Raw genomic sequence first — 23,999 nt, forward strand, 5'->3', positions numbered from 1 at the left:
AGTATCGTTTGAAACTCAGTCAGGATGAGGCTAAAATGTCGTGAAGGAAGACCCCAATGTCAAGGGAATCATAAAACAAAGACACAAGACAAGGAGACCAGGCGAGTGGTATACCTCAAGCCTTGAACCTCAAGAAAGAATCGAGAGAATCGATCCGTCAACATTGCGAGGTAAGAAGCCAACGACCGTAGCGAGTAAGAACAATGATAACCGGAGAAAGACGGATGAATGAAAACACCCGGCTACAAAGTGCCTCGAGGCTTACGTTGGGTGACAATAGAACCTACAATAGCGTCTACGCTGCACGTAGGCTGTTGAGAGAAGGGACACACATAGTCGTGAGAAGACTCAAGAAAATAAATAGCAGTGTACAAACACGAAGCGTAAGCACAGAGTTCTGGGGTAGATCAGAGAACGCTTGGTGTGGGATAGTGTGCAATATGGGATGTGGTGAAGATTGAAGCTCTGATGTTGTGAAGAGTCGTGTCAAACTTCGCGCACCATACCGCTTTGAAGATAGCGTCTCCTGTCTTGCATGTTGCGTCCACGAACTTCGCAAACAACTTTACAGTATTATCGTCTATCTTTTATCGATATTTGAGAATAATATGTGTAACGGTACGCTGGTATCATGTTGCTATAAAAGCAGTATCTCTTCTCTTGTAATGCCTCACACTGTTGCCGACTTTCCGCTTGAGTATGTCATCTCCCGCCTTCCTTCGCACACTGCACTTGCTCAGACAATTAGGCATTATCCCATAAGTTACTTGCACCTTTTTGGCACCCTGAAGCGTTTGAGATTTGTGACAAAGTGCATGGGTCGAGACCTAGCACTATGCGGTCGTTCCTTACAACACTTTGTAAAATCACGCCTTCCCACGTGGTAATGTTCTCAGCACAAACAGCGCTCGCATCAGCCATAGATTACTCGATACTGTTGGTGAAGCTCTTAGCGTGATAGATGTATAAGAGGTGAGGCTCGAGCTACAGCTGTGAAGACTGTTGCGTCATGTCCTTGTTCATCTTGTGGAGTCTGGGGTTGTGAGATTACGAAGCACCTACACCCAGATCGCGTAGACATTCATCTTGTGCATTTGTAGGAATTCTATCGCATCCTTTTGTTTATTACCAGTTCGGATTTAAGATGCGAAGCATCGAGAATTCTGCCGCTATGCCTTGGCAGCTGACATATGCTCTCCCATTTGCCAATAATCGTCAGGTATTCCAGACTGCTGCATAGCATCTGCTTGACCTGCACATCAATTGGCACTACACATGCATGTACTCGGAACAGGTAGCCGTTAGATGAAATATCTGTAATGTAGTCTTCCAAAATCAGGGTGATGAAGCTAAAGGGCCGAACAGTTTCGGTGATGTAGCGCAACCATCGGACGGGCACCCCGGCACCGCCTACGTCATTGACCCTTCACCCAGAGCCGCATCCACGTTCTGACCAGGAACCACGTCTATCGCTCCACACAATCGGCACGTAGACAGCCCTATCAGTCGGAGGCGGTCCAGACACGTCGCACTATTGCGGACGTATCGGCTTTCCAACACAAATCTGATAGGTAGGCCGAATCTCCCCGATATGTCTGTCGAACTCCGAATCCGACGCGCTCAACAAGTTGCATCAGTGTCCGCCTGTATGCTATACTAAACAATGTGCAGTCGCAAGAGCAAGGTCTTCCGCTGAATAAACAGCTGACTGCGTCAAGGCATTACTATATGAGTCCGTGACTATACCAGAATTGGTAGATCCAGAAACTGTCATGTTGGAGATGCGACCCACAAAACCACGTTTTTTAGCGGCGGCCGATGCACCAAATGTGTGGGCAACGGCGATATCCAGACCCTGAACCCGGAAAACCCTATGTATTATCAATAGGCGACGTCATGCAAGAGAATCTTTTCGAACGTAGCTTGAGATGCATGGCAGATGTAAGAATGAGCTGTAGGTTCATTGTGTTCACAACTAAGTATATAATAGTAGGTCGCAGCTGCTGTTGAGAGTTCATCAAACCACTGAACATCAACTTTTCATCCCTTTTGCAACAAGATACCCAAAAGTTTTCTTATTACACCACCTCTTACAGTATATCACATTACATCTCAACACCACCAAGATGCCTTCCTTCACCGTCTACAAGGGCTCCAAGGACAGCAAGATTGTCAAGGGTCAAACTACCAAGCCTGACCTTCAGGATGACCAGGTGCTCATCAAAGTAACCGCCTCCGGTCTTTGCGGAACTGATGAGCACTACAAGGAGGCCGACATGGCTCTCGGCCACGAGGGTGTCGGTATCGTCGAAGAGCTTGGTCCCAACGTCAAGGAGCTGAAGAAGGGTGACCGTGTCGGATGGGGATACGAGCACAACTCCTGCGGCCGCTGCGACCAATGTCTTACAGGCCGTGAGACCTACTGCAACCAGCGCGAGATGTACGGCTCACACAACCTCGACCAGGGTAGCTTTGCTTCCCACGCTGTCTGGCGCGAGTCTTTCGTCTTCAAGGTTCCCGATGAGTTGAGCGACGCTGACGCCGCACCTCTGATGTGCGGTGGTGCTACCGTGTTCAACGCCCTCCACACCTACAACGTCAAGCCTACTGACCGCGTTGGTGTCATGGGTGTTGGTGGTCTTGGTCACTTGGCCATCCAATACGCCGCCAAGATGGGCTGCGACGTCGTCGTCTTCTCCGGTTCAGACAACAAGAAGGACGAGGCTATGAAGCTCGGCGCAAAGGAGTTCATCGCCATGAAGGGAAAGACTGAGATTAGCGTCAGCCGCCCCGTTGACGCTCTCCTTGTCACCACCTCGGTCATGCCAGACTGGAAGATGATGCTTCCCGTCCTCAACTCGAACGCCATCATCTTCCCCATGACTGTCTCTTTCGATGACTTCGCTATCCCCCACATGGGCCTCATCTCCAAGGGTATCACCGTTCAGGGTTCCGTTGTCGCCGCCAGGGCTGTACACCGCAATATGTTGGCTTTCTCCGCGCTACACGGCATCAAGCCCATCACCATGGAGTTCCCGTTGACCGAGAGCGGTATTGAGGAGGCTATGACCACGCTGAGGGATGGCAAGATGAGGTACCGTGGTGTTCTTAAGCCCCAGTAGATGGATGGCTTTGCACTCCTGATGGGATAATGGAAGATTAATGAACGGAGTATGACCAGAAGATACCGATGATAGATTTTACGAATCTCATATGTTTGAACGTACAGTTATTGTCCCTTGTCTTGTGATGACTGAGTCGTGACATTTGCCCATCAGTAGCATCTTTCGAAATTATCGACTTCTTCATGTTCATTGAGTGATTATGAACCAAATTGCTTCCAGGAGGTGTGAGTATTCTCGCGGTTTCTCTTTGGAGCCATGCTGCCTCAGGTAACTAGTTCTGTCATACACGGCTCATTCCACCACATGCAGCTACTCAGGAAATAAACAGATAAGAACAGGCAACATGTCTTCAGGCTTCATCCTCTGCACCATCGTGATCGCATACCTCATATCAATGACCGGCGTACCTTGAACCGCAGTCATGCCACCCCTAGTTTCCGCTTCAGCTTGTTTCTCGGTATGCTTAGTATGTGAAACATACGGAGAGAGAAGTGCCTCTAGTAGCCCGTTTCCATGCGACTCTTTGCCTTCGCCCTGATCTTTGGGCGCTGCATTTTCCATATCGATGTCTCCGTCCCTGGCCTTCTCCTCAACCCTCCTCTCCCACGCACCCACACCTTGATCTTTTCTCCCAGGTATCAACCCCCCAACAAACTTTCCTACCTCCCTCTCATATCGCTCCTTGCCCATCTGTTCCTTTGCAATAGCCAATTCAGACTCCCAACCCTTACTCAAAACCTTCATAGCATTCTTCATCAACTTCTTCTGCGCACCGCCAAAAACTGTGAACAAATCCCAAGGGCCCGATTTCCAGGCTCGAAGAAAAGATTCGCGAGCGGCAAAGCTGGAGGTAGGGGTGTTGTGGTGCTCGAGAATGGCGGTGAGATATTGAGTTATAAAACGAATGGCTGCGGAAGGAAGGGGTTTGTATGTGTCTTTGGTGTTGCGCGGGTTGTAAGAATCCTTGCTGCTATGCCCATGGTGGATCACTCGTACTTCACTGTGAGAAGAGTATTTGTTGCTGGTTACTTTCGAATGTTGAGCTAACAGCGCAACGTAAATCGCGGTATTCCATCGCACAATGTCGTGAAAGCGTTGGAATTGATGTGCTTCATCGAGTCTATAGAACCAGATCGCCCGTGTTATATCAAAACTCTGTTTGTCGTCGTCTTTGATCGCCTTTCCGGCGTAGTTATCGATCGCCGCGCGGTTCTGTAGGAAGAATTGGAGCTGGATGTCTGGAGGTATATTTGCAATGTTTAGCGCTCGTGGCGTTTGATCAAGTATGTCGCTGAGGATGAGGCTAGGGAGATGGTGATTTGGTACGCCCTGAAGTTTCGTCTTGAGTAGTAGTTCCAATTCAGCTTTCTTGGAGTCATCAAAGTCAAAGCCATGTGTGTTTCGCGCCAAGACGACGGTGGTGGTTGGCATCATGGACTTGTGTATTCGATAAAATCAGCAGCGGCGGTGAGTGTATTACCGTTATGACTTGTAGAAATATGACTGTCCATCTTGAGCGGCGTTCAGGCTGCCATGGCGCAAATCCGTTCGTTTGTTGGGTGGGGAAATTGGTAGGTGAAGGGCGGGAGCATGCATACTCTCGAGCGCCTGCACACCGCTGCACATTGACGAGCAAACAAATGATGCCCACCTCCCGCATCATGGAGTGGAAGAAAAAACATAACGTATCGATCGTGTTCTGTCCTTCAATCCATGTGTGTTCTTCACTTTCTTTACTTGCCACAACGTGGTGTACAGCAACCAAGTACAAGTAACCAGAATAATCTTGAGAATTGGGTAGTGTGGCGACGGGGCGTCCTGAACCCATATGCTTAAATCATATACGAGTTCATCCGCTATTAGGCTTTTCTGTACAACTTTGAATATCTTTAGTAGAGACAACCAAAATCTGTACTTGTGTCTAGCATCCGGTCATATTAACAGTCAGAGTTCTTTGAAAGTCGTGAGAATATGTGCAACGTCAACCGATCTATGTGAGCGTTCAGTTGGAAGATGGAGACGAAGGCTGCGTAGACACGGTAGCTGTGGCGCCTGTATACGGCGTGTAGTACATAGCATTACCCGCGAGAATACAACAAAGAGATGTATAGGAAGGAAGGCGGCTGTGCCAGGTATCAGATTTGCAACAGCTGTGTAACATGCAGGGTGTGATAGAAACCTCCAAGACGGTTGTCGTTCAAGTTGAATATATTAAACCCTATCCAAGATTGAACACGTGTAGGAAAGCCTTTTACCATCCACATCCTGACCTGGAAAGGAATCGCAAGATTGGATGCAACGATGTATCTTCACAAGCCACGGACCAAGAAAGTGAACAACAGAGACCAGAAATAGATTGTATTTGCGGTTGTTTTTGGAAGAAATAAAGAATGAAGATGATGAAACAAATTGACGAGATTGCATACAGCCTATTGTGAGGCACGTTTAGTCGTTTCGCGAAACTTCGATCTGGAAGTATTGTACAAGAATGCGCCGTGTTTATAGAATGTTTACTCAGGGTGAGCTGATGGCAGATGTTGCGAGGTAGATGAAGGGTCACTTTGCTGATGTTGGCCAAACGTGCGGTTACGCGTTTGCGCCCACTTGTTCCAAGGCTGGTGGGGCAGCTCCACCCACAAGCGCGCATGGAAAAGATGACGATCTTCAGGGTCAATCCAGTGCTGGAGGTTAGAAGTAGAGGCTGCGCGCACGATATCGATAGATGTGAGCGGGCCGAGCACCTTGAAGATTTTCTAGACGAGCAGATCCCGTGTTTCAGATGTGGGCGAGACGTTTGTTGATAGTTCGCAGACACGCGTTGCGCAATGTGGTTGAATGACGTTTGGCGCACCACCTGAATGATGATCCTTCGGTGGTACAATGGTGCTGGTGGTTGGGCTAGACATGTTCAGTCAATCGAGGTCCGATGTGAGGAAACAATGATGTGTAGACTGACGACACGTGCGAGCATTACGCAAGCCGCGGAAGGAGAAGCCGTGGTGTACAACGCCCAGAAACAGCAGCAGGCGCATGCGGGCGTGTAGTCTCGTCCATCTCGATGTAGTGAATCTACGGCTCATTGACCTCGCTGGCCAAGGGCGCCACACTCTGGTCCGCCATGATTGGCTGAGGGGGTTGGGTCGTCTCTATTTGCGTGCAGCCATCCGCTGGTGCCGAGAGCACGGATGGGGTTGTGGCCAGACTTGGTGTGCCGCAGGATGCCGGATGGCATAATGGCATAATGTTAACGTCCTTTCAGGTTGCACCACTGTGTAGCTGGCCGGGATGAGGTGGACGAGCGCGTTGAGCGTCTTGTTCGTATAGGGCGCTCAAATGAGAGAAAATACGAAGCGCTGGGCGGACCTGGCTCGCAAACTCTCAGTCAGCGCGAGAATAGGCCTAGAGCGTCGTGTTGATTGGCCAGGCGAGATTGTTCCTGCGTAGGAGTGTGGCGAAGCAGCTTTGCCCCCTGTCCCCTCGCCCCTGCCTCATCCGCCTGTTCCAGCCTGGCGAGGGCAGAAGACGGCCGGATTGAGGGCTGCGAAGGCAAACGTCGTGCTGGAGAGAGTCTGAGAGAAGCAGACGGGCATAGACTGACCGCAGCCTTGCCCTGCTTCTCTCCAGGACACCTCAATCGCAAACTTGACAGCCGTTGGACGACTTGTCTGACTGAGGCTGGGCGCTGAGCAGGTGCCGCGCGTATTCATCTGGCCCACTCGCCGCGACCAACATCGTCTCGCTCCCCTGAAGCCGGCACGCGGTGCATAGACCTCTGCTCCTTCAAGCTGACCTCCTCTCACCGTCTGCCCCATTTCTCGCACTCCTCAGGCAACTCCAAAACACCAACGTTGAGTTCGGTGACGACAATAGCCAGCTGATTTGTTTTTATTGGGTTGCGTGCAAGTGCTGATCGCTCCCGTCCGGTCGTTTACACATCCCCTTGGACTAGCGTCGCCCAGCCGCCTCTTCGCCGCGCGCTGATTCCCGGTTTCCTTCCCAGTTGTCCTGCGCAACCACCACTTTCGACATCACCACCGCTTTAGTCGCTCTCGACTGCCACTCGCTCACCCCACACTCACATTCACCCGCTCTCCGCCTGCCCTTCTTCACGCTCAGGAACCGCAAACGGACCCTCTCCCCAACCACAACCTCGCGCCGCTGGTTTGGCCGACCTTCCTCCCCGGTACTCGTAAGGAGTACGCCCGCGCCTGAGGCAACTCGACTCCGCGCACCTAATACACCACAACCTCCACCCCAGCAACTCCGCCTACCATGAAATTCTCCCTATCTAAGTCGCTGTTATGGCTCGCTGCCGTCGCCGCGCCGCTCGTCTCCGCTGAGCGTGTCATCGAATCCAAGTCGCTCAACCCGTGCATGTCCAACTCCAGCTTCTCCGCCACCCTCTTCAATGTCGCATTCACTCCCAGCAATCGCAGTCTGGGCTTCAACATCGAGGGAATCTCAAACATCGCCGGCAAGATTGAGGCCGACATTGAGTTGCTCGTATATGGATACTCCGCCATGAACCAGAAGCTCGACCCCTGCAGCCAGAAGGAGCTCGAGGGCATGTGTCCCATGAACGCCGGTCCACTGACCATCAAATCCAACATCGACATTAGCCAGGACGTCATGAGCGTAATTCCAGGTAAGGCGCGCCTTCAACGTCGTGGTTGCACACTTCTGACATGATATAGGCATCGCATACACAATTCCAGATCTCGACGCTGTTGTACGAGTAAAGATTAGGGATGCAGAGTCGCATGTTCAACTGGCATGCGTTGAGGCAGAACTGTCAAACGGGCATTCAGTCGACCAAAAGGCCGTGGCATGGGTGACGGCTGTCATCGCAGGTCTGGGTCTCATGGCATCTGCTATCACCTCTGGACTGGGTCACTCCAACACCGCCGCGCACGTCGCAGCCAACGCCATGTCACTGTTCGGTTACTTCCAGGCACAGGCCTTCATCGGTCTCTGCGCTGTTCCTCTTCCCCCCATCGTCTCCGCCTGGACCCAGAACTTCCAATGGACCATGGGTATCATCCGCGTCCAGTTTCTCCAGGACATGGCAACATGGTACCAGCGTGCTACCGGCGGAAGCCCAACCACCTACCTCTCACAGTTGTCGTACATCTCCGTCGAAGTACAAAAGAAGAGGAAGATGAGGCGTGCTCTCGACTTCACCACTGGGGCTGTCGGACGCCTCATGGCCCGTAGTAACGCTGCCGCCACCGAGGCACAGGCTGGTGGAGACCGTTTGGTTCTCCATGGCATCGAGCGTGTTGGTTTCAAGGCCAAGATTGAGACCACCAACATCTTCTTTACCGGATACACCTTCTTCGTCATCTTCGTCCTCTTCACAGTCATTGGCGTAGTCGCCTTCAAGTACATCTGCGAAGGTCTTGTCAAGGCTGGCAGGATGAAGAACGACAAGTTCGTTGACTTCCGCAATGGCTGGCAGACTGTACTCAAGGGTATCCTCTTCCGTGTTGTCCTCATTGGCTTCCCGCAGATGATGGTCTTGAGCTTCTGGGAACTGACCAAGCGTGATTCCGCTGGTCTGGTCGTTCTGGCTATTCTGTCCATGCTCACCATGATTGGCATCCTCGCCTGGGCTTCTTCAAAGGTTGTTCGAATCGCGCAACGCTCCATTGCTATGCACAAGAACCCTGCATACATTCTCTACTCAGACCCTGTCGCGCTCAACAAGTGGGGTTTCCTCTACGTCCAATTCAAGGCTGCCGCCTATTGGTTCATCATCCCATGGCTCGGATACCTCCTTATCAAGGCCATGTTCGTCGGTCTCTCCCAAGGCAGCTTCAAGACCCAGGCTATCGCACTTGTCCTCATCGAGGCTGTTCTGCTTGTTGGCGTATCAGTGCTTCGCCCATGGATGGACAAGAAGACCAACGGTTTCAACATTGCCATTGCTGCTGTCAACTTCCTCAGCGCTTTCTTCTTGTTGATGTTCACTGAGATCTTCAACCAGCCGGTAAGTAAGGCAGACTCTTGTGACTGTGCTCAAGCTAACCTCCACAGGCCATCGTCACTGGTGTCATGGGTGTCATCTTCTTCATCATCAACGCCGCCTTTGCTCTGATTCTCCTTCTCATGCTTCTTGTCTCTTCCGGATTCGCCTTGTTCACCAAGAACCCCGATACCCGCTACCAGCCCATGCGCGACGACCGTGGCTCCTTCATCAAGTCGCAAACTCAGCTAACCACTGAGCTCGACGCACTCGGCGCGACTGCCCGTGGTGAGGGTAAGGGTACTCACCCTTACACTGGATCAAGGAGCCGTATTGACGACGAGGATGATTACTCCTCCGAAGAGCAGCGACAGATGGCTGCCAAGGAGGGTGGTTTCAACGAACACTATGCGGCCGTACCACCACGAAGCCAAGGCAATGACGGAACTGTCTCACCGTCACCCCCATCCTTCTACGAACGTCGAAGCCCAGCACCGTCATACCGCCCCGGCAGTAACGGTCAAGGCCAACCGCAGCAGTATCGCCAGAACAACAGCCCAAGCCCTTGGCAACGAGGCGCAGGATATGAACACTGACGCCAGAGCGAGCACGAGGAGCAGGTGGGCCAAATTATCGATTCGTACAAACGCTCCTCGGTCGCTCAGCAACAGCAACAACAAAATCAACAAAACAGATTCTGAGCTATCTATGCGTTTTGTGCATATTTTGGGCATCCATACCAATATACTGTAATCATCAATCGAAATGGGTTCACATGGCATCAGTGCAAATGGCGCGATCACACGATTACCCATCATGAAGCCGGCGTTTTACTTCGACCTCTCTGTATCCGGTTGGGCAGAGAGTTGTATCTTTGGGGTTTCCGTTGACTGATAGAGGGGCGACGTTACCTATATATCCGTCTCGTATATATGTAGTCTTTCTCCGTCTGGCATATCATCGGCTTCTCCTTTCTCCTTGTGTCTGGGTCTCTTTCTCTCCTTTGTTAAATCGTGGGCGCATCGGGAGAACATTTACCAATTCCCTTCAGCGTTTCTGTTCGCATCATCGCACGCGCTGCCGGTGTGGGGCAGATAGTCAATGGATAGTGACTAGGAGAGTTGGGGATAGAGTAGCAGAGAAATCAATCCCTCAAGCATTCAAGTACTATCCATTTCCCCCTTTTACACCTACCATGCCCCTGATAAGAAGCAACACAATCTTATCAATATCTGAGAACCAAAGTATGGTCTAACCCCAAATACTCGTCTGATAACCTGCAGCATGAAGTTCGGTTTGGGCTCCACTCTTGTGCATGGCGGCTATTGAGGTTGATGGTCGGGCTGTCAAATTTCCCTTATCAGCGTTGACCATGCCTACTTTGGGGGTACGTGATATCAACAGGCGCGAGGCTGGTATCCGGATTGAACTCTGGAGCGAACGGGTGGCTTGGAAATCGCCCGATGAGCAAGGTCGAGATGGTACAGTAGCCTGATAGGTCCCCCACATGCAGCCATGTGTGCTCACCTAGCGCAATCTGCGAACTACACTTGCAGGTGATAAGCCCACGCCCGTTGTCCTAACCTTAGCTCGAAGCTTGAGGCCCAGCGACGTCAACAAAAATTACTTTATTGGCCTACCGGCATGTGCATCCGGGGTAGTTTATTCACGATGCTCGATGCTGCAAGTGCAGAAGAGGGGGTGTCGGCGCAGTTTCTCCAATTCGATGGCTAGAAAATCCAACGATGGTCACGATGCATGACGAATCTTTCGAGCGATGACACAGGCACGTCCACGATAAACGATGTCGAAGTTGGGAGTTGATCAGTCTTCTCTCCGATGCTCGGCCGTGCAAAAAAAACGCATCCCATCTCCACGTTACGCTGTCATATTTGCGGACGGAACGGCAGCCAAACGATACACCAGTGATTTGAGCCAACGATGTGCTAGCGATAACTCACGATAGCTCCACACTCGTTGCGATCTCATGACTTGACCTGTGACAGCTGCGCAGCCCATCCCCACAAGCCACGGTGTTCATGCCGACGTCACAGAGAAGAAGCACCGAGTGTCCCCAGAATACCTCCGAGCGAAGACGTCAAGTGTCGCATCTGTCCAAGCAGAGAGCCCGATGCATGGCACGCAGCAGCAAAACCCATCGCACACAAAGGCGAATCCTCGACGGGGCAAGGCGACGTCGCGCAGCCCAATCAAGCCACGCACGTTTACACGATGCTGGCCAGTAATTGGGGATCCGAGGCCAAGAATCGTGCGCCATCTGCACGCTACCGGTATTAGCCAAAGCCAGACAACCCGGCTAGGAAAGACGTGTGAATGGTTGCGCTTCTGGAATCACGCATCTGTTTCCAGGGGACGCGCTTTGTCTTTTCCCCCTACGAATCATCTGCTTCCAACATGCTGCCTAAGATTGCGCAGCGTTGGTACGGGTAGGGATGAATGTGTGCCACCCGTCCCCGGATACCCCGGGGCGCAGCCTTCTTTGCTTATAGACCTGTTTGCAACTCCGATCGCTTTTCGACTCATCGATTCACAGCCATAACCCTCTGGCTGCGGGCCTTCCGCACGCGCCATCATCTTTTGCGGCTGTCATCCACAATGCTTCTTACCATCTACTAGGCTGCGCCCAAGCCTGTTTGTGGACCCATCCTCTTATCTCGTGTACGATTACCTGTAGTACTACCATCTTGCTTTCTTTGTTGGTTCGCATCACTCGGTTCCGGACCCAGCTTCGACACACGCCGACAAAAAAGAGACGTCTATTCGCTTTTTAACGTTTCATATTTCCTGTCCTGTTTGAGATCCTATTCCTGTCTCGCATCGTCTCTTGGGGTCCGTTGTCCAACTCTTGCCCGCATTGTGCTTCAAGGTTCAGGCAACAGTTATCAACGCGCCACCCGCACACTGTAACCGTACAGTGTTACTTGTCAAACTTGAAGACTTTCAAGCAAGTATTACTGTAAAATAAACATGGCGCATCTTGCACGATTCACGTTCCCTGCTCCAATGGAAGAACCAGCGGTACTCGAGTCACAAGCAACACTTACGCAAAAAAGGCAACAACCACAGCTTCACCTACTTACGGATAATGCAACAAACGAACAGCAGAAGGTTGCCGTTTCCGACAGCATATTCTCAGGACCGGCTGTCGTTCAAACACTTTCTACACCACCAATGTCTCCAACAAGAAAACGGTCCATGACCATGGGTGCTCCAGATCCTCGAAGCGTGCATAACAGTGGTGCAGTTACACCTCCCATCACACCCGGTAGTGTGTCGCATTCCAAGTCCAGTTCCACGTCATCCGACTTTCTGACCTCTTTGTCAACCTTACGGCGTGGAGATTCTATATCGTCACTAAACCGGCCTCGACTGTCACTGGACGCGTCACCACAACCTGGCAGCACTGAACTCACCACCTTCCCATATCACTTAACGGACTATGAATTCAAGACAGACGACCGTGGGCGGAAGAAGACCATCGGCGAAGGAGCATGGAGTGATGTATTCCTGGCAAAGCCATGTCCTCCTAAGACAAACGAACAGTCACTATCACAGCCTCCCTGTGGACCAGAAATGACACCCCCACTCACTCCCGTGCGAACCGTAGACTCGGCCATAGATCTCACCAGGCTCCCTATAACGCCACCCATGTACGCAGTCAAGGTACCAGCCATGACCAGCGCTAAGAAAGTGCTCAGCGCAGAAGCAAGAATTCTATCTTACCTTTCTAGCTTTCCCGATGCAGAAAACCACATCGTGCCTTTCTACGGCTTGGATATGCGCACCGGCTCCCTGCTTCTTCGCGCCATGGAGGATACGCTAGAAGGCTGGATCCAGAAGATGCTCAATACACTCGACGAGGACTCGCGTGCAAGGAAGCTCGCTACAGTCTTCCCTCATATCGCCATCACCCTTCTCGCAGGTCTGCAATGGATGCAAGAGAAGTTCTGCACACACGCGGACATCAAACCCTCCAATATCCTCACCTCGTCTACCTTCGCCAGCATGTCAAATCCGGTCTACGCGGACTTCTCCTCTACAATTCTCAACCACCCTGATGCTACTATCGAATCTTGTGCATCACCCTTGGGCGCGGGAACATGGGATTACCTCGACCCCTCACTCATCAGTTCCTCATCTACTACCCCACCTTCTGCGACATCAGATCTCTGGTCCTTGGCTATCACCCTACTCTTCCTCATCTTGGGTTCTTCTCCGTATGATGTCTTCAAAGCCAACAAGTACCAACAACGGGAGATGATCAAGTCAGGATGTCCACTGCAGTGCATGAGGCATGACGACCAGGGAATCAAGAATATGAAGAGGGTGCAGAGTTTGTCTAGGGACCTGGGTTTCGATTTATTAGCGTGGTTTGGAAAGGTGCTCGTGAAGGATGGAAGCAAGAGGGTTGATGTGAAAGAGTGGATGCAGGAGCTAAAGGGTGCTGTCAAGGCGAAGCTGTGAGAAGGGCATACTTTACAGTGTATGACAACATGGCATTCGGATTGGGGGGATGACTTGGCTTTTCCTAAAGGGGATCTGTTTCATGGCGCTTATGGGTGGTGAAGGTACGCATTTTCTTTTCGTGCCATAAAGGACATTCGCTAGATACCCCCACTGTTATTTACAAATACCGTAATCAGTACATCGCCACTCTTCTCCCCCACATCGTTTCACCGTCTCGTGCGCTTCCGTTGCTATGACGCTTTGACCTGGTAAGCATGTGTATCCGTACGACGATAAGTGAACTACCTAGGCTTCGGCTAGACAAACAGCATACATGACTACGCAGACATGGACTTATCGAACAACATGCATGCCGCAAGACTTGAAAAGAAGAATACTCGCTAGGATCACGTACAATCGATCCAATCGTGATCGGATGATCTGTTTAAATTCCATGTAAACTCCGTCGCGAAGTATGTTCACGATACTTTTAAGTCTTCTACACGTTTCTGCACGTGCAAAACTTCAACGGCACACCGATCTGCTCTCGTTGATAAGTAGCAAGCTAGTCATCTCTATGTGTATATGATGAGCCAAACTGTATTACTAAAGCCACTATCATCATTCCTTTGATGAGAGGCGGCGGACCAATGGCTTTTAGCGTTAGCAAGGCGATACCTCGCGCTGCATTTTGTCACGCGAAAGAATTCACGGATATCACTAACACAGACATCTGCAACGCAAAATGTGACCTCGTCCTTATTGAGTCGTTGATCAACTCGGGAAAGTCTCGTCAATTCTATCACGCCGTTGCGGGAGTCGTGTCCGTCAATCTACATCATCGTCGTTACAGGAATAGCTTAAGCTGATTCTGTGATCATCAAACCAGATAAAGAGGATAGATCAAGGCTGGCAATGCGTTCGCCGAGATGCTGAGAGGCGATCGCGAGCTGCACGTCGTTGCATTGCGCAAGTCGAAGAACAAGTACAAAGAGAAAGGGCTGACCGATATTGGACATAGGTTGTTTAATACCACACAGTTAGAGCAACCATGATGGATTGTCTGGAGGGACGAAACATGCACAATTTCTCAGCTCTCTGAGGTTAGAAAGGTTGGAAGATGCTTCTAAATTCCTGTAATGGTCCATCATGGAAAAGATGAGACAGTCAAAGTTGATTCGACACCATACCAAACGCTATGCATATCATCCCAATTCGTGTTGAATAAGAAGCCCACCCAGATGTTGTTGAACATGCCTAGTGCGCCCAAAACGCCATACCTCATATCATCATACATGATTATTTCAAGTAAAGCTTGTTGAACGCTTCACCCGATTCAGCCACCCTCTTCTTGGTCAAGTTTAGAACATGCCGTCAATCTCGCCAGTCTCAACATCGACATCGATATTCAGATATCCAGGGGCAGTAGGAAGACCGGGAATGGTCTGGATATCTGCCGCGAGTGCATACAAGTATCCTGCACCAGCCGCCATCCTGACATCCCTGATAGGAACCGTGAAGCCAGTTGGGGCACCCTTGAGGCTGGGGTCATGGCTAAGGGAGTATTGTGTCTTGGCGACGCAGATGGGTAGGTTGCCGAAGCCTTGCTTGACGTAGGTGTCAACCTTCTTCTGAGCGAGCTCGGAGAACTCAACAGCGGAAGCACCGTACATCTTCTTGGCAATGGTCTCCATGCGTTCTTGTACCGTACCACTGTTGACGTCGTAGAGAAGTTTGTAGTCGGGCTTAGGCTTTGCAGAGGCCTTGATGATTCCCTCTGCAAGATCTACAGCCCCCTTTCCACCTTCGGCGAAGTGGTTGGCTGGAATGGCGTCCTCGGCACCGGCCGCGATGGCCTCTTCGCGAATCACGTCGATCTCAGCTTGGGTATCGGTTGCGAAGCGGTTAATGGCCACAACGACGGGAACACCGTACTGCTTAGCGTTCTCAATGTGCTTCTTGAGGTTGACGCAACCAGCGCGGAGGATGTCGATGTTCTCGGTGCGGTAGACTTCGGGGAGTTGCGCACCGGGGCTGATGTCAGGGCCACCACCGTGGTTCTTAAGGGCACGGACGGTCGCGACGATGACAACGGTGTCGGGCACAAGACCGGAGGAGCGGCACTTGATGTTGAAGAAGCGCTCGCCACCCATGGTGAAGTCGAAGCCAGCCTCAGTAACAACAAATCCGGTCTGAGCGTCGTGGTCCTCGTCTGGCTCAGTACCGGCCAGCTTGAGAGCGAGCCTGTCTGCGATTACAGAAGAAGCGCCGATACTGATGTTCGCAAAGGGACCGGCGTGAACGAAGACGGGAGTGCCCTCAAGGGTTTGCATCATGTTGGGCTTGATGGCATCGACAAGCAGAGCAGTCAGGGCACCACCAGCACCGATGTCGTCGCAAGTGACAGGGTCGCCAGCGCGGGAGCTGGCAACAACCATGCTACCAAGACGCTCGCGGAGATCCGAAAGGTCCTTGCTGAGCGCTAGAATAGCCATGCACTCGCTGGCGACCGAGATGTCAAAGCCAGTCTCGCGAGTCTGACCCTTCTCTGTTGGCGCTTGACCGACTGTGATTTTGCGCAGATGCCTGTCGTTGACATCTAGCACACGTCGCCAGGTGATGGTTTCCGGGTCGATGTCAAGCCTGGCAAACTTGGAGATCTCCTCATCAGTCAAGTCATCTGGGTTCGTCTTGTCGATACCGAGCTTCTTAAGACGACGGAACATGACCGGAACAAACTCGCGCTTGCCTTTCTTGGCTGGCACTAGGCGCTTGTATAGAGCAGCGTCCTTTTGGGTGTTCTCGTGGAACATGCGCGTCTCAATAGCAGCGGCCAGCAAGTTGTTCGCTGCGGTGATGGCGTGGATGTCGCCAGTAAGGTGAAGATTGAACTGGTCCATGGGGATGACCTGGCTGTAGCCTCCACCAGCGGCACCTCCCTTGATACCGAACGTCGGTCCCATGCTGGGTTGACGCACATTGGCAAAGCATATCCTGCCCAGGTGCGCGCCCAATGCTTGCGCGACACCAATTGTGGTTGTTGACTTACCCTCGCCGAGCGGGGTAGGAGTTATACCAGCAATGAGAATGTACCTTCCATTGCGGCGGTGCTCGAGTCGCCTCAGCAGAGACAGGTCGACCTTGGCCTTTGTTGCACCATATGGCTCCAGCTCGTGCGGGAGAATACCAACCTCCTTCGCTACGGTTGTGATCTGCTTTGGGTGCTGCTTGCGTGAGATAGCATGGTCGGCGGGTATCGGATCTTCGATGCGAATGGGCAGAGGCGAAATCTTACGCTTCTTCTGCCTGTCAAAGGTCGCGTCGGCGGAGTCGACAAGGTTCTGTAGCAGCATGGCGATGGTCATAGGACCTACACCGCCGGGTACTGGGGTGATGTGCGACGCGACCTCGACAGCAGAGTCATAGTCGACGTCTCCTACGAGCCTCTGCCCGCTCTTTTTGGTGTCGTCTGGGATGAAGTTGGTGCCAACGTCAATGACGACAGCACCGGGCTTGAGCCAGTCTCCCTTGACGAATTGCGCCTTGCCAATGGCAGCGATGACGATGTCTGCCTGGCGAACGACTTCCGGTAGGTTCTTTGTCCTCGAGTGGCATACAGTGACTGTCGCGTCGGCGTTCTTCAGAAGGTAGCTGACGGGGCTTCCCACGATATCGCTGCGTCCCAGTACGACGGCATTCTTGCCCGAGATGTCGATGCCGGCCTCTTGGAGCAGTACCATGACACCCTTGGGTGTGCATGGGGTGAAGAGAGGCTTGCCGCCGCGCTTGGCCAGCTCACCGATGCTTTGAATGCCGAAGCCATCGACGTCCTTCTCGTCCGCGACGGCAGATGTGATTGTGTGTTCGGAGATGTGCTTAGGGAGGGGCAGTTGGACGAGTATACCGTGAACAGCAGGGTCATTGTTGTACTCGTAGATCTTGTACAGGAGCTCGCCTTCGGTAAGGTCTTCGGAGAGATGGACAAGCTCGCAGTCGATGTTGGCCTCTTCGGCGGCCTTGAGCTTCATGCGAACATAGGTGCTGGAGTCGGACCTGTCACCCACTGTCTGCTGTCAGCATTCCATGTCGCTGAACACGCCCCCAATGGTACGCGACTCACCTTGGACAATTTTCAGGCTTGGACGGTATCGCGGGTTCTTCTCTTGCTTCTCCTTGATCTTCTGACCCAGCCTCTCGCGGATGCTCTTGGCAATGGCAGTGCCGTCAATCTTCTGTCCAGCCATGTTGAAGCCTGTGCTGGAAAACTGCCTGGAACTATGCGCAGTCTTGACGACAGTATATAGATGGCGGGGAGAAGTCGAGCACCAATATTTTCTCGGCGGGGTAGCTGTAGCTTGCGGAAAACAACGGGCGAGAACACCAACGCGTCCGCCGCAGATCGGATACACTTTCATCGTCCTACCAATCCTGTCTGCGAATCTTTTCCAAGTCTAGTGTGTATGGCGCGACGTGATGATACGCATTTCTATGTATGTTTTCAATGACTCAGTCTGGCCCACGAGATAGCACTATGGACCCCGGGAAAAGAACAAAGTACGCCGACGCCAAACTTTCTGCTCCGCGACTCGCGTGTGCGCGTTATTACGTACCACTCAGGGTCCTCGGTCGGAATGGGGAAAACATGCAACGCGAACATGGTTCAACATACACAGTGTGGTACTACCAAACCAGCCCGCTCTTCTGGTTATCCTGCTCTCCATCTGGCTTGTCCTGAATTCTCCGTACAAACCTCTGCGGATCCGCAACTGTCGAACGGAGCCACCAAAATTCTAAGCTTGCGGATCAGGCTTTGCACGCCTCCATCAAGATTCCATACATGACAAACATCTGTTCCGCCATGAGCGTAAGACGCTCCATGTGATTTGGGTGGATGAAGCGCGCAAACCTATCCGGGTGCCATAGGTTTCGTTCCTCCTTGAGCCATTCATACGAATATTTACCGGAAGCTTGCAGCAATGCTCGCAGATCGTGGGTGCAGATGCCCAATTTCGAGACATCTTCCTTGAGCAGCTGACAGTCCCGTTCCGTGCACTCGTCGACGTAGCTTGTCATCGCTAGGAAACTCTGTAGGTGCCCGGGTTTGAGCAACTCCCGTATATCTTCCACGAACTGATCGTATGCTGCCTTGGAGTCTTTGTGCACTGCACCATCACCAAAGACAAGCCAAGAGCCGTGTACAAACCCCTTGACGTCTTTCTTATCGGTGACCATAAACCAGTTGCGACCCATGTCGCGGATGACCTTCACTTTTTCACCTTTTCTTAACACTAGCTCCCATGAATCCGCCCTATGCGGCCGACCAGACTTCTTGGTAGTCGCCCACTGGAAGGGAATGCCATCCTCGGTCTTTCTTGGTACATGTCGTATTTGCTGGTCAGAAACATGCGGTTCGTAGCGGGCGAGCGGGCGAGAACATGAGTTCCGAGAAGAGTTGGTGTCAGAGACAGTGCCAGGAGGCGAACTGCTTAGCGTATGCTGGCCAGAGCTGTTATCACCATCAAAGTTGGTGTGAATTGGCTCTCCCTCAAAATGGACAATATACGGCGTGTCCAAGCCGGCAGAGTGCTTCTTGATGAATGCGAAGGTCTCGCCCTTCTTGGTATGCGGGCTAATCAGGACGTACTAGAAAATGTCAGCCGCAATGGACGATAACATGCGCGGACACTCACAGCGAGCTCTTTGTTGATCCTAATCATTCGCTCATCTTGTCTCGCGCCTTTCCACAGCTTGTTCCATTCGAAAGAGACCAGGTTTGCCTGGAAATTCCATAGATGACGGTCGCCGCTCTTGATGTAGTACGACCCATTAGCGTGCCACTGGATATTATCCAGAGTACGAGAGTCCCTCAACGAACCATTGGTGATATGGTTGCTCTTACGGGATCCGGAACTGCCTTCGCGTAACTTGGCCTCGAGTTGCGCCGGAACATCTGCGCATGCCCAAGCTGTGCCTGACCATACGACGAAAGAGTCGGCGGCACCAAGTTGTACTCGAATACCAGAACGAAGAGTCTCGGAAGCTTCTACTGCTTGGATGTAGGACCGTAATGCTGGCGGAATCTCGGGTCCAATCATGAAAGCCGATGTGCTGTCTCTGCACTCCCACGCGAAAAACCACGACCCGGGTTTGCTGCCGTACGAAGCCCATGTAATTCTCTTGATATAACCTGCGCATACTTTTCTGAGTAAGTTGTTTGGTAGACACGTGCTGCATGTAGCGGTCAGCTGGATGTTAAGTTAGGGCGATCGTGTTTATCCTACGAGATGTAACCGTTCGGTGTGGCGATAAACTGATCGCTGCCTCGACTCAAGGCTACTATATACTCGTTGGGTGCCAGGGGCTCGAGCCTGTCTAGCATAGCTGCTATGATAACAGTATCGGGCGATGTGGAGGACATATCGAACGTGGGAATTGCGCGCGGCTGCCTGCCCACGACAAGGAGAAATCAAGGATCCGATGTTGGACTTTTCCGGAAGCTGCGCCCGAGTGTTGTGTGCTTACCAATGGCGAAGTGGGAAGCAAGAGCGTGTTTGCGCCAAGATAGCGCTCACACTCAAGGGCAGGTGCAATTCCTGCATCACCGGTGGAGATGAAAGCGATGAAACGTCGGAACTCCAAACAAAGCGAGAATAGCAAATTCGAAAGCACACTGTATGCCTGGATTATCAACAGCGCCCGTAGCTGGCGTTTGTACCGAGCATGTGATCAAGCTTGGATTTAGAAAGATGGAAGCTTGGTGGCAGTGAAGCGTGGAAAGACGCACCCTCCGTCTCCATGCTGTATACATCTTCGACACAGTAAAAGAAAGGCATACGTCAAGACGTCAGCTTGTAATGAATTACAAGCACAGAAGTGAGGTCCAAAGAAAGAGGGCTGTGTTGACTCAGAGGTAGACTATCAAGAAGAGAGGACGAATCACCCGAGCTGGACTTACTATCTGAATCATCTGTGAATGGCTTCAAATAATCAACGTACGAATAGATTGGTCTATGAGTCACAACAAGTTGCGTCGTTCGCGAGTACGTAAACACATGCTGATGTACGACCAAATGGGGGTGAGGTGAGCCGTCGTGACTCACATTGACAAGCATCGCTGAGTTTAACACGATTTAGACCAGTAGCCTCAGCTCAGTACCCGTAGTCTGTGGACTCTTCGTGTTGAGGATCTGGGCCAAGACAGAGGAATGAGGTTTATAGGAATGGCGGTTGATCCATGGATGCGGGACAAAGCACGCTAGTCGGTTAGCGCCAAGCAGCCCACTTCGCCCGCTGAACGTCGATATGCACAAGAGTCACCCGAATTTCGAGACGCCGCCCGCCACATATAAGCCGTCACACCACCCTACCTCCACATACACATCGCAATCATGAGGCCCATTCTTCTCTCGGGACACGAGCGTGCGCTCACGCAAGTCAAGGTACGCATGCGCAAGGCGTAGCGGAATGGGAGGGAGAAAACTGACAATAGACAGTACAATGCTGATGGAGACATCATTTTCTCCGTATCGAAGGTACGGGCTTCTCCCAGTCTTCTGATATGTGGAAGCTGATTTTTGTAGGACCACGTCGTTTGCGCATGGTACTCACACAACGGCGAGCGGATAGGCACATACCACGGACATCAGGGAGCGCTATGGACCGTCGACGTGAACCCATCTTCCGAGCTGCTAGCCACCGGTGGCGCAGACAACACCATGAGGCTATGGCATGTGCAGACCGGCAAGCTTCTCCACACTTGGGAATTCAACACCAGTATCAAGCGCTGCGAATTCTCTCCAGACGGCAGGCAGCTACTCGGTGTCACTGAGAAGCGCTCAGGACATCTTTCGACCATCTGCGTCTACCCCATCAACCCCGACCCAGAAGCGCAACAATCGGATGAGCAGCTGCTCAGGATCGTATGCGACGAGTCCAAGGCGACGGTTGCTGGTTTCTCGTATCTCGCGAAATACATCATCAGTGGACACGAGGACGGCTCGATAACTCAGTGGGATGGCAAGACTGGAGAGCTGCTCAGCTCTAACTACGATGTTCATGAGCCAGACATGCAGATCAGTGAGTGCCTCGAACAAAACCCAGGTTATAGCAGAACTAACAAAATGAAGCCGATATTCAGTGGGCTCCCGACCGAACATATTTCATAACTGCCAGCAAGGACAAGACCGCAAAGCTTGTTGACGTCGAAGAGCTCAACGTGCTCAAGTCATACGTTGCCGACACGCCCCTCAACTCCGCGGCGATCACTCCGGTAAAGGACTATGTTATTCTTGGTGGAGGACAAGCAGCTATGGACGTCACAACCACATCTGCGCGCCAAGGAAAGTTCGAGGCCCGCTTCTACCACAAGATCTTCATGGAGGAAATTGGTCGTGTGCGTGGTCACTTTGGTCCCCTCAACTATGTCGCCGTACACCCACAAGGTACCAGCTACTGCAGTGGAGGAGAGGACGGTTACGTGCGCGTGCACCACTTCGACAAGCCATACTTTGACTTCATGTACGAGGTCGAGCGGGAGGTCGCGCAGCAGTCGAACTTGTAATGATATGACCTCATGAAGAATGGTTGATATGGTTCGATTTGGCTGTATGCATGCAATGGCGTTCCGGCGGTCGGGTTGGGTGCTTGTCGAAATTAGACGAGCCTTTGTCAAAAGTTCATGAGCGAGCAGGGCACATATAGACACTTTATCTCAGCGTCCGAGCACCATGTACCTCAACAATGAAAACTTCACTAGCAAGCTTGTGAGCGCATGTTCAAGATGGTTTATATATGTCCCGCCCCAAGCACCAGCGCCTGTCCACGAATGGAGCAGACACCCAAGCATTAGGTCAATAGTACAAGCAAAGGGCTTGAAACGGGTTTGTGGCTGATCTTCCTGCTTTTGACAAACGAGTCCATCATCGAGAAGGAAGGACGACGTATACTGAAGAGGTTTTTGCTATAAATAAGCGCAAAGGGAGAACGCAGCGCGCTGATCGCGTTGTCGCGTGCTTGATCGAGCGCAATGTAAGACGCAGACATGGATATTTTCCTCAACTGGTTGTCAGATCCAGACATGATGGATCGCTCCAGTATGTTAAAGCCGGCTTCCATGAGCTATGAGGCACGATGAGTAAGCCCGTAACAGCGGTCATCGCGAAGGTTGAGGGCTGGGTGAAGTGAAAGAAGGGCGGAAGAAGGGCTGCAGCCTCAGCGAACGTGGAAGCTTCGAGAGACCCTGCCCTAAGCGAGCTTAGCGCGCGTGGCGGTGACCTCACCTGTCGCTCCGACTCATCGCGGCCTTGCATCGCTCTTTGGGCCTCTACATAAGCAAAAGCTCAATCTTCTTTACTCCATTGCTCTTCTCATTCAAACCACCTTCCATCACACATACATTCGCCGATTGACAAATTCGTTGACGAACAAACACCGACTTCACAAGCACAACACCCCACGTCTGCGCCCAACTCAGCCTTCCGCACACAATAACCACAACTTCATCCCCTCATCCTTCAATACCACATTCAATATGTCTGACGACTGGAACTCTGTTACCAAGATCGGCAGCCGCACTCGCGGTGGTGCCGCTGGACCTCGCGAAACCGTAGTCAAGGGCAAGTCAGCTTTGAACGCGGCCCAACGCAGCGGCGGCATCGTCGCCACAGAGAAGAAGTTCGCTTCTGCCAACGCCGTGAGTACTCCTGACACGTCTACTTAGCCTAAACCACTTTGTTCTTCGTGATTCCCCACCAGTTCACTCAAAACAATGCTAACGAACCAGCCACAGGGAGCTTCATCAGAAGGCCAACGCCTCACCAAAGTCGACCGTTCCGACGACATCGTCAAGCCCAAGACCGTTGGCACCGTTGTTGGCCAGGCCATCTCCAAGGCACGCTCCGAGGCGAAGAACGACAAGGGCACTACCATGACGCAGAAGGATTTGGCTACCAAGTGCAACAGCACACCCACAATCATTGCGGACTTTGAGCGCGGTACTGCGGCACCAGACCAGAAGCTCCTAGGAAACATGGAGCGCGTGCTCAACGTCATCCTACGGGGTGACAAGATTGGGCAGCCTAAATTCCCCAAGAAGAAATGAGCGAATTATTGCCAAGGTCACATGCTAGCCGCAGATATACGGTCAGGCTCTGACGTTGCAATCTTTTGCGCTTCAAAAGTCAGCTTTGGCTGCAACAAATCTCTTCTGGATTAGCGGGCTTGGGATGGGCGTTTGGTGGACATCACGGCAGAATACCACAATGGTGAACAGCGTGCGATAGCTACGGCTTAGCCTTTATCGCGCGCCTTTGCAGCTTAGTCTCATTGAGCAGCTGTGTAGGCTAGATAAAATCAACGATTCACGAGCAAATATTGCAGCTGTGTACAAACTATTCCCTTGACGTCATCGATGCCATCTGGCATACAGTGCCTCGTTCGATCTC

General features: G+C 51.9%; 10 protein-coding genes across 10 annotated transcripts; 5 read left to right on the plus strand and 5 right to left on the minus strand.

The window, feature by feature from the left end:
* Positions 1-2,126: 2,126 nt before the first annotated feature.
* GT037_005886 (alcohol dehydrogenase) lies at positions 2,127-3,122 on the plus strand (the record flags this gene model as incomplete). The annotated part of the gene is made up of 1 exon (XM_038930933.1): positions 2,127-3,122. One exon carries the CDS (start codon positions 2,127-2,129, stop codon positions 3,120-3,122), a length of 996 nt encoding a protein of 331 aa, XP_038786622.1.
* A 312-nt stretch (positions 3,123-3,434) lies between these two features.
* Positions 3,435-4,556, minus strand: GT037_005887 (uncharacterized protein; the record flags this gene model as incomplete). Its single annotated transcript, XM_038930934.1, has 1 exon — positions 3,435-4,556. The coding sequence occupies one exon, from the start codon at positions 4,554-4,556 to the stop codon at positions 3,435-3,437; it is 1,122 nt and encodes a 373-aa protein (XP_038786623.1).
* Positions 4,557-5,878: 1,322 nt separating this feature from the next.
* Positions 5,879-6,245, minus strand: GT037_005888 (uncharacterized protein; the record flags this gene model as incomplete). Its single annotated transcript, XM_038930935.1, has 2 exons — positions 5,879-6,023; positions 6,199-6,245. The coding sequence occupies 2 exons, from the start codon at positions 6,243-6,245 to the stop codon at positions 5,879-5,881; spliced, it is 192 nt and encodes a 63-aa protein (XP_038786624.1).
* A 1,152-nt stretch (positions 6,246-7,397) lies between these two features.
* On the plus strand, positions 7,398-9,686 carry GT037_005889 (trp-domain-containing protein; the record flags this gene model as incomplete). The annotated part of the gene is made up of 3 exons (XM_038930936.1): positions 7,398-7,770; positions 7,820-9,114; positions 9,162-9,686. 3 exons carry the CDS (start codon positions 7,398-7,400, stop codon positions 9,684-9,686), a joined length of 2,193 nt encoding a protein of 730 aa, XP_038786625.1.
* A 2,392-nt stretch (positions 9,687-12,078) lies between these two features.
* On the plus strand, positions 12,079-13,575 carry GT037_005890 (protein kinase domain-containing protein; the record flags this gene model as incomplete). Its single annotated transcript, XM_038930937.1, has 1 exon — positions 12,079-13,575. One exon carries the CDS (start codon positions 12,079-12,081, stop codon positions 13,573-13,575), a length of 1,497 nt encoding a protein of 498 aa, XP_038786626.1.
* A 1,343-nt stretch (positions 13,576-14,918) lies between these two features.
* On the minus strand, positions 14,919-17,801 carry GT037_005891 (fthfs-domain-containing protein; the record flags this gene model as incomplete). Its single annotated transcript, XM_038930938.1, has 2 exons — positions 14,919-17,620; positions 17,678-17,801. 2 exons carry the CDS (start codon positions 17,799-17,801, stop codon positions 14,919-14,921), a joined length of 2,826 nt encoding a protein of 941 aa, XP_038786627.1.
* Positions 17,802-18,360: 559 nt separating this feature from the next.
* On the minus strand, positions 18,361-19,975 carry GT037_005892 (uncharacterized protein; the record flags this gene model as incomplete). Its single annotated transcript, XM_038930939.1, has 3 exons — positions 18,361-19,200; positions 19,248-19,785; positions 19,839-19,975. The coding sequence occupies 3 exons, from the start codon at positions 19,973-19,975 to the stop codon at positions 18,361-18,363; spliced, it is 1,515 nt and encodes a 504-aa protein (XP_038786628.1).
* Positions 19,976-20,945: 970 nt separating this feature from the next.
* On the plus strand, positions 20,946-22,117 carry GT037_005893 (eukaryotic translation initiation factor 3 subunit i; the record flags this gene model as incomplete). Its single annotated transcript, XM_038930940.1, has 4 exons — positions 20,946-20,996; positions 21,051-21,089; positions 21,138-21,633; positions 21,684-22,117. 4 exons carry the CDS (start codon positions 20,946-20,948, stop codon positions 22,115-22,117), a joined length of 1,020 nt encoding a protein of 339 aa, XP_038786629.1.
* Positions 22,118-22,401: 284 nt separating this feature from the next.
* Positions 22,402-22,865, minus strand: GT037_005894 (uncharacterized protein; the record flags this gene model as incomplete). Its single annotated transcript, XM_038930941.1, has 2 exons — positions 22,402-22,674; positions 22,836-22,865. The coding sequence occupies 2 exons, from the start codon at positions 22,863-22,865 to the stop codon at positions 22,402-22,404; spliced, it is 303 nt and encodes a 100-aa protein (XP_038786630.1).
* Positions 22,866-23,086: 221 nt separating this feature from the next.
* On the plus strand, positions 23,087-23,656 carry GT037_005895 (multiprotein-bridging factor 1; the record flags this gene model as incomplete). Its single annotated transcript, XM_038930942.1, has 2 exons — positions 23,087-23,248; positions 23,339-23,656. The coding sequence occupies 2 exons, from the start codon at positions 23,087-23,089 to the stop codon at positions 23,654-23,656; spliced, it is 480 nt and encodes a 159-aa protein (XP_038786631.1).
* Positions 23,657-23,999: the final 343 nt, after the last annotated feature.

The sequence above is a fragment of the Alternaria burnsii genome, assembly GCF_013036055.1.
Source record: "Alternaria burnsii strain CBS107.38 chromosome Unknown 732, whole genome shotgun sequence".
Taxonomy (NCBI): Eukaryota; Fungi; Ascomycota; class Dothideomycetes; order Pleosporales; family Pleosporaceae; genus Alternaria; species Alternaria burnsii.